The sequence below is a fragment of the Sinocyclocheilus anshuiensis genome, unplaced genomic scaffold (genome assembly GCF_001515605.1).
Source record: "Sinocyclocheilus anshuiensis isolate Anshui unplaced genomic scaffold, SAMN03320099.WGS_v1.1 scaffold1064, whole genome shotgun sequence".
Classification (NCBI taxonomy): domain Eukaryota; kingdom Metazoa; phylum Chordata; class Actinopteri; order Cypriniformes; family Cyprinidae; genus Sinocyclocheilus; species Sinocyclocheilus anshuiensis.
This window is the reverse complement of record NW_015552612.1, coordinates 110163-120876: the sequence shown is the minus strand read 5'-3', so window position 1 is coordinate 120876 and position 10714 is coordinate 110163. Positions and strand designations below refer to the sequence as shown.

At 45.7% G+C, this 10714-nt stretch overlaps 1 protein-coding gene across 1 annotated transcript in view; it reads left to right on the top strand.

The window, feature by feature from the left end:
* The window catches only part of LOC107665917 (acyl-CoA dehydrogenase family member 11), a 32435-nt gene that overhangs the window by 15541 nt on the left and 6180 nt on the right, over positions 1–10714 (top strand). Inside the window, exons 4-6 of the mRNA XM_016456980.1 lie at positions 1523–1622; positions 3564–3675; positions 8940–9109. Coding sequence (XP_016312466.1) covers positions 1523–1622; positions 3564–3675; positions 8940–9109 — 382 coding nt within the window. The remainder of the gene's footprint in view (positions 1–1522; positions 1623–3563; positions 3676–8939; positions 9110–10714) is intronic.

Here is a 10714-nt window from a genome sequence, read left to right as displayed (position 1 = left end):
CGGGTGAACAAAGAGTGAATATATAGCGGGAGCGGGTGGGTGCGGAATAGAACCTTGCGGGAGCGGGACTAAAAAAACAGTCCCACACAGACCTCTACACCAGTCTCTCAAATGAATTCATGACCACAGACGTGAGAGCGACAGGTCTGTAGTCATTAAGTCCAGTGATTTTGGGCTTTTTGGGGACTGGAATGATGGTGGAGCGTTTGAAGCAGCAGGGAACTTCACACAGTTCCAGTGATCTGTTGAAGATCTGTGTGAAGATGAGGTAAGCATCCTCTTTGGCGTGACGAAGCTGTTTGAGTTTCCCAGTAAACCACGGTTTATCATTATTTAAATAAGAATGTCCTGGTAGGAATGCACATATCTTCACAGAAAATGATATATGATGTTACAGAATCCGTGAGCTCGTACAGATCGGTGGCAGCAGCTTCAAAAACACTCCAATCAGTGAGGTCGAAGCAGGCTTGTAAATCACTCTGCTTCATTAGTCCATCTTTTAACAGTCCTTAAAACAGGTTTAGCTGATTTCAGTTTCTGCCTGTAGGTCGGTATAAGATGAACCAAACAGTGATCAGAGAGCCCCAAAGCTGCTCGTGGGACAGAGTGATATGCATTCTTTATTGCTGTGTAACAGTGATCCAATATATTACTGTCTCTGGTGGGGCATGTAATGTGCTACTTGTATTTTGGCAGTTCACGGGAGAGATTTGCTTTATTAAAATCTCCAAGAAATATTAAAATAGAGTGTGGGTACCTTTGCTCCATTTGGTCCGGAGGCACGTACACATTCACGAGAATGAATGAGGAAAACTCCCGTGGCGAGTAGAACGGTTTACAGTTTATGAAGAGCACCTCTAAAGTAGGAGTTCACATTTTTTCCAGCATTGTTACATCTGAACACCATACTTTCGTTGATGTAGAAACACAATCCACCACCTCTGGTTTTCCCCGTTAACTCCGCGATGCGATCCGCTCTGAACAGCTGGTAGCCCGGCAGATGAAGCGCATTGTCCGGAATGGCTTCACTCAGTCAGGTTTCAGTGAAGCACAGCGCAGCAGAGTTTGAAAAGTCCTTGTTGGTGCGGGTGAGGAGAAGTTCATCCGTTTTGTTAGGAAGGGAACGGACATTCATGAGATGAATGCTTGGGAGCGCTGTTTGAAAGCCGTGCGCGTGGAGCTTAACCAGCATGCTTCCCTCTTCTGCGTCTGTACACGTCTGCGTCTGTTTGAACAACACAGCTGTACCACTGACTAGAATGTCCAACAAAACGTCAGAATAATCAAAAACCAGAGAAATATTGTCTGGGATGTGTTGCTTAATGTTAAGGAGTTCATCTCTGGCAAAACTTACAGAAGAAGAATGACAAATCAGAACAAACAAACAAAAACAGCAGAACGGTTGTGGAGCTCAGCGTCGTGGCTGCCATTTGCGGTGCCATCGTTTCATTAGATATAAGCAGCAGCTTCACGTGTGTGTGTGTGTGTGTGTGTGTGTGTGTGTGTGTGTGTGTGTGTGCAGTCGAGTGTATCAGATGAGCAAGATCTACCTGTTCGCGCCGTCCGCTGGACTCTACACCTGCCCGCTGGCCATGACGGACGGAGCTGCTAAAGTCATCGAGGTGAAGCACTCACTCATCCAGACAATCTCTAAACTAGGGCCCTATGATTTCTGCGATGCGGAAAACACGGATGGAATCACGAAATCCAGTTATAAAAACAGAATTTACTGTATAACGTGGAATGTCACGGAATATGCTAAATTTTGGATGAATTAATCAAAAGTAGGTCAGTACACTTGGGGTCATCGGATGCAAAATTCACTTTACATGTTGTTTCAACATAAATGTGTGTTGGAAGTGTGTGTACACATCCATCCTATAATGATAAAAATCCACCCAGTGGTTTTTTTAAAATGCCTATTTTAAAATCCCCTTTCTCAAACCAGGCTGTTCTGAGATTCCTGTCAGAATGACGTAGTTCTGCACAGGCCCCTCCCACGATAGTTGATTGACTCTAGCGTCTTACTTTAGACCCGCCCTGACTGAGCTGTCATCAGTCCGCCATTGTGTCGACTCTGGTGCAGGGGAAGACAAGAATGACTCCGATTAAGCGATTGAGGTTACATACATGAGCTGGATGTAAGAATGAATATAGCAGTCGTCATTTACTCCCGACATCTGAGCTGATGAAGACGCAGAAGATTAACGTTACTTTAGTTTTTGAAGGGAATGCGACGATCCCGATCTGCCTAAATGTGTCTATGTTCGCACGAATCATTCCTGATCCAGCTTCACCTCCAGAAGAAGGGAGTATAAGGTTTTTTATGAATCTTTGCAAATCACCTTTCCTAATAATGTGCTAGTTAGCAAGTTCCGCGCTAAAGTAAACAGTCTCAGAGAGCAGCTCATCACCCCAGGAAGAGAGGGGCGGGGCCAGCAGAGCTCATTAGCATTTAAAGGGACATGCACTAAAATGGCTCGATGTGAACAGAGCTGTTTTTGACAGGGTAAAAAGTGTGTTTTTTACTCTACCATTGAGAAATTTTAAGCAAAGTATGTTATAGACTTCTCATTAAGACCCTAAAGAATCATATCAACTTGTGGAAAATGGGCATCCGATGACCCCTTTAAATCAAAACGGACGAGTGTCTCTGAATATTAAGTCGCAAAAATAGTATTTAAATATGAATTCTGCATGTTATTTGTCTCTGTATGAATTAATGGTGCAGATGTGCAGTTTTGTTTACTACATACATACTGAAGCTACATACAGTATCTCACAGAAGTGAGTACACCCCTCACATTTTTGTAAATATTTTATTATATCTTTTCATGTGACAACACTGAAGAAATGACACTTTATTAATGTCTAAACCGTTGGCCACAAAAGTGAGTACACTCCTAAGTGAAAAGGTCCAAATTGGGATGGCTGTGTGTTGAGTTATTTTGAGGGGACAGCAAATTTACACTGTTATACAAGCTGTACACTCACTACTTTACATTGTAGCAAAGTGTAATTTCTTCAGTGTTGTCACATGAAAAGATATAATAAAATATTTACAAAAATGTGAGGGGTGTACTCACTTCTGTGAGATACTGTATATACTGATTTCACCGTCTGCCGTCTCAATATAATTAATTTATTTTTAATTTAACCATTATAACTGAGTCTAGAAAAATGAAAACGGAAAAAAAAAATGTAATTCAGAAAAATTAAAATGGAAAAAACAGACTTTAGAAAAATAATACGGAATTTGGGAAAAAATTAAACGGATTTCATAGGGCCCTACTAACCCTGACAGAAAGCTTACTGCCTTGTTACAGTCTGAAAAATACTTTATTCTGTTTTTACAAATGAGGATGTTCATGCTGACATTCAGGTCACGCAGTGCCACATCGATCTTCACATGACAGTCAGAGTTCATCAGACTTGAACTTTGAAGCTCAAAAGATTAGCATGAGCTTGTGTTTCCTGCGTTCACATACATATGAATGGACGTCAGTGGAATGAGAAGCACAGGTCTTTGTGCTTCACTGGTGTGTGTGTGTGTGTGTGCGCAGTCTTTAGGAGTGCCGGTCAGAGAAGCGTTCGAGCGTCTGACCACACGTGATGAGAAGAGGTTCTGGACGTCCGGACAGTGGATGACCGAGCGCAGGGGAGGATCTGACGTCTGTGAGGACACACACAGACTCACACACACACACACACTGGCACTCACACACACTCACACTCACACAGACTCACACACTCACACTCATTCACTCTCACACACACACACACACACACACACACACACTCTCACTCTCACACTCACACACACACTCACTCTCACTCTCACACTCACACACACACTCACTCTCACTCTCACACTCACACACACACTCACTCTCACTCTCACACTCACACACACACTCACTCTCACTCTCACACTCACACACACACTCACTCTCACTCTCACACTCACACACACACTCACTCTCACTCTCACACTCACACACACACTCACTCTCACTCTCACACTCACACACACACTCACTCTCACTCTCACACTCACACACACACTCACTCTCACTCTCACACTCACACACACACTCACTCTCACTCTCACACTCACACACACACTCACTCTCACTCTCACACTCACACACACACTCACTCTCACTCTCACACTCACACACACACTCACTCTCACTCTCACACTCACACACACACTCACTCTCACTCTCACACTCACACACACACTCACTCTCACTCTCACACTCACACACACACTCACTCTCACTCTCACACTCACACACACACTCACTCTCACTCTCACACTCACACACACACTCACTCTCACTCTCACACTCACACACACACTCACTCTCACTCTCACACTCACACACACACTCACTCTCACTCTCACACTCACACACACACTCACTCTCACTCTCACACTCACACACACACTCACTCTCACTCTCACACTCACACACACACTCACTCTCACTCTCACACTCACACACACACTCACTCTCACTCTCACACTCACACACACACTCACTCTCACTCTCACACTCACACACACACTCACTCTCACTCTCACACTCACACACACACTCACTCTCACTCTCACACTCACACACACACTCACTCTCACTCTCACACTCACACACACACTCACTCTCACTCTCACACTCACACACACACTCACTCTCACTCTCACACTCACACACACACTCACTCTCACTCTCACACTCACACACACACTCACTCTCACTCTCACACTCACACACACACTCACTCTCACTCTCACACTCACACACACACTCACTCTCACTCTCACACTCACACACACACTCACTCTCACTCTCACACTCACACACACACTCACTCTCACTCTCACACTCACACACACACTCACTCTCACTCTCACACTCACACACACACTCACTCTCACTCTCACACTCACACACACACTCACTCTCACTCTCACACTCACACACACACTCACTCTCACTCTCACACTCACACACACACTCACTCTCACTCTCACACTCACACACACACTCACTCTCACTCTCACACTCACACACACACTCACTCTCACTCTCACACTCACACACACACTCACTCTCACTCTCACACTCACACACACACTCACTCTCACTCTCACACTCACACACACACTCACTCTCACTCTCACACTCACACACACACTCACTCTCACTCTCACACTCACACACACACTCACTCTCACTCTCACACTCACACACACACTCACTCTCACTCTCACACTCACACACACACTCACTCTCACTCTCACACTCACACACACACTCACTCTCACTCTCACACTCACACACACACTCACTCTCACTCTCACACTCACACACACACTCACTCTCACTCTCACACTCACACACACACTCACTCTCACTCTCACACTCACACACACACTCACTCTCACTCTCACACTCACACACACACTCACTCTCACTCTCACACTCACACACACACTCACTCTCACTCTCACACTCACACACACACTCACTCTCACTCTCACACTCACACACACACTCACTCTCACTCTCACACTCACACACACACTCACTCTCACTCTCACACTCACACACACACTCACTCTCACTCTCACACTCACACACACACTCACTCTCACTCTCACACTCACACACACACTCACTCTCACTCTCACACTCACACACACACTCACTCTCACTCTCACACTCACACACACACTCACTCTCACTCTCACACTCACACACACACTCACTCTCACTCTCACACTCACACACACACTCACTCTCACTCTCACACTCACACACACACTCACTCTCACTCTCACACTCACACACACACTCACTCTCACTCTCACACTCACACACACACTCACTCTCACTCTCACACTCACACACACACTCACTCTCACTCTCACACTCACACACACACTCACTCTCACTCTCACACTCACACACACACTCACTCTCACTCTCACACTCACACACACACTCACTCTCACTCTCACACTCACACACACACTCACTCTCACTCTCACACTCACACACACACTCACTCTCACTCTCACACTCACACACACACTCACTCTCACTCTCACACTCACACACACACTCACTCTCACTCTCACACTCACACACACACTCACTCTCACTCTCACACTCACACACACACTCACTCTCACTCTCACACTCACACACACACTCACTCTCACTCTCACACTCACACACACACTCACTCTCACTCTCACACTCACACACACACTCACTCTCACTCTCACACTCACACACACACTCACTCTCACTCTCACACTCACACACACACTCACTCTCACTCTCACACTCACACACACACTCACTCTCACTCTCACACTCACACACACACTCACTCTCACTCTCACACTCACACACACACTCACTCTCACTCTCACACTCACACACACACTCACTCTCACTCTCACACTCACACACACACTCACTCTCACTCTCACACTCACACACACACTCACTCTCACTCTCACACTCACACACACACTCACTCTCACTCTCACACTCACACACACACTCACTCTCACTCTCACACTCACACACACACTCACTCTCACTCTCACACTCACACACACACTCACTCTCACTCTCACACTCACACACACACTCACTCTCACTCTCACACTCACACACACACTCACTCTCACTCTCACACTCACACACACACTCACTCTCACTCTCACACTCACACACACACTCACTCTCACTCTCACACTCACACACACACTCACTCTCACTCTCACACTCACACACACACTCACTCTCACTCTCACACTCACACACACACTCACTCTCACTCTCACACTCACACACACACTCACTCTCACTCTCACACTCACACACACACTCACTCTCACTCTCACACTCACACACACACTCACTCTCACTCTCACACTCACACACACACTCACTCTCACTCTCACACTCACACACACACTCACTCTCACTCTCACACTCACACACACACTCACTCTCACTCTCACACTCACACACACACTCACTCTCACTCTCACACTCACACACACACTCACTCTCACTCTCACACTCACACACACACTCACTCTCACTCTCACACTCACACACACACTCACTCTCACTCTCACACTCACACACACACTCACTCTCACTCTCACACTCACACACACACTCACTCTCACTCTCACACTCACACACACACTCACTCTCACTCTCACACTCACACACACACTCACTCTCACTCTCACACTCACACACACACTCACTCTCACTCTCACACTCACACACACACTCACTCTCACTCTCACACTCACACACACACTCACTCTCACTCTCACACTCACACACACACTCACTCTCACTCTCACACTCACACACACACTCACTCTCACTCTCACACTCACACACACACTCACTCTCACTCTCACACTCACACACACACTCACTCTCACTCTCACACTCACACACACACTCACTCTCACTCTCACACTCACACACACACTCACTCTCACTCTCACACTCACACACACACTCACTCTCACTCTCACACTCACACACACACTCACTCTCACTCTCACACTCACACACACACTCACTCTCACTCTCACACTCACACACACACTCACTCTCACTCTCACACTCACACACACACTCACTCTCACTCTCACACTCACACACACACTCACTCTCACTCTCACACTCACACACACACTCACTCTCACTCTCACACTCACACACACACTCACTCTCACTCTCACACTCACACACACACTCACTCTCACTCTCACACTCACACACACACTCACTCTCACTCTCACACTCACACACACACTCACTCTCACTCTCACACTCACACACACACTCACTCTCACTCTCACACTCACACACACACTCACTCTCACTCTCACACTCACACACACACTCACTCTCACTCTCACACTCACACACACACTCACTCTCACTCTCACACTCACACACACACTCACTCTCACTCTCACACTCACACACACACTCACTCTCACTCTCACACTCACACACACACTCACTCTCACTCTCACACTCACACACACACTCACTCTCACTCTCACACTCACACACACACTCACTCTCACTCTCACACTCACACACACACTCACTCTCACTCTCACACTCACACACACACTCACTCTCACTCTCACACTCACACACACACTCACTCTCACTCTCACACTCACACACACACTCACTCTCACTCTCACACTCACACACACACTCACTCTCACTCTCACACTCACACACACACTCACTCTCACTCTCACACTCACACACACACTCACTCTCACTCTCACACTCACACACACACTCACTCTCACTCTCACACTCACACACACACTCACTCTCACTCTCACACTCACACACACACTCACTCTCACTCTCACACTCACACACACACTCACTCTCACTCTCACACTCACACACACACTCACTCTCACTCTCACACTCACACACACACTCACTCTCACTCTCACACTCACACACACACTCACTCTCACTCTCACACTCACACACACACTCACACACGCACACACACACACACACACACACACTATCTCTCACACACACACACTCCCTCTCACACACACACACTCACACACACACACTCACTCACACACACTCTCTCTCTCACACACACACTCCCTCTCACACACACACACTCACACACACACACAGTCACAGACACACGCACTCTCTCTCACACACACACACACACACACACTCACTCACTCACTCTCACACACTCACACTCACTCACACACACTCTCTCTCTCACACACTCACTCACACACACTCACACACGTTTGTGATGCGGTTGCTGTGTGCGTGTCTCTGATGTGATGCTGTCGTTGTGTGTGACAGCGAGTGGTACGGAGACGGTTGCCAGGCGACAGCAGGATGGATGGTTCAAGCTATATGGCTTTAAGTGGTTCACGTCGGCCACAGACGCTGATATGACGCTGACTCTGGCTCGCATCACAGACCGGCACGGACGCAGCACAGCGGTACTGACACACACTCACAGCCGTGATGTCACATAATAATACTTCATAGCTTATGTTCACTACAGTCACATATCGTATATCCAAAGTCCTGTCATGAAACTCTGATGGCGCAGTCCGATAGGTCAAACTCAGTCTGACATAATGACATCATCACCACACGGCGCAGCTGATTGGTTCTCTTCTGTATCAGCAGCCAATGAGCTCGCTGCTCCACATTCAAATACTTGGCTAGTGTTTGCTTTAGCGGTTGCAGCGAACTTCAGAAACCCTCCACCTTCCCCAGCTCCACCTGTATAGATCTGCTACGAGGTGTTCATGTATACTATGGGGGTTATTCATGTATGTTATATGTATTGGCAGTCGCAGCAGCAGCAGATCTATTCCTCCAAGACCAAACACATTAACATTTTCATGTGTGTGTATATAGATTTATATTTATGTATATATTGGTTGGCAGGTCTGGAGTTTCATTCACACAGAAAACAGCTGTTTTAAATAGTAATTTCACATTTTTTACTGTGTTTTTGATAAAATTACACACATTCAACAAGATATCCAGTTGGAAATGTTGATGTTTCTGAAAGAAGTCTCTTCTGCTCACCAAGGCTGCATTTATTTGATCAAAAATACAGTAATATTTGTGTAATTTTATTACAATTTAAAACAGCTGTGTGAATGAAACTGCAGATACCAGACCTGACTCTTGACTTCAAAGTATGTTGGTGCGATTTGTCACTATAAATACGATATTTTTTTTTTTTCTGTTTTGCATTTAAATAATTACCGTGTGTTTTATTTCTTTGTTTGTGTGTCTGAGTCTGCGCGCTGAGATGGGGAAACACCTCCCTGCTATAACAAGCATTTCAACAGCAACACACGTCAAACATCTTCCCTAGTAATGACTTGTAATGAGAAGCGTTTCTTAACCTGCTGTCCAACAAAAGAGAATGTTGATTAGCAATGGATTATAAATATACTTAATTATTATGAAAATACCAGAGGTGGATTTAAGAACACAGGTAAACCATACATTGTTGCAGTCGAGTGTTTATTTTTTAAAGTTTCATGATTCAGTACATTTCTATCTTCTTTTTATTCAGTTACAGCCATAGCTGGATGCTTTTGTCCATATTAGGGATTTCCTGGAGCATCAGGACTTCTATTACTTCTGTGATGTATTTGTGGAGTTTCTGCGCGAGGCCGCCCTCTGGTGTCCAGTATGAATGAAACACACATTACATGTGTTTATACTCCTCAATTATGGCCTATCTATAAAAATAATACTTATCTTAAAATAAATTTGAAGTAGACATATGATAATCCATGTTTTTCTACAGTGTACAGAAGTGTACTGGAGTTTTTATTAAATTGTACTGGAGGTTTTTTTTAAATAGCATTTCAAATCACAAAATAAAATACTCTGATGTGCCAAGCCATCAGAACCAAACCAGAACCATGGTTAAAAAACAGAGGTATTTATTGAACTATGGTCCCGTCACACCGATGGTACTCAAAATACTTTTCCAAGGTTGGCAGATCTGAGATACTGATGTGATGCACTCTGTGTGTGTGTGTGTGTGTGTGTGTGTGTGTGTGTGTGTGTGTGTGTGTGTGTGTGTGTGTGTGTGTGTG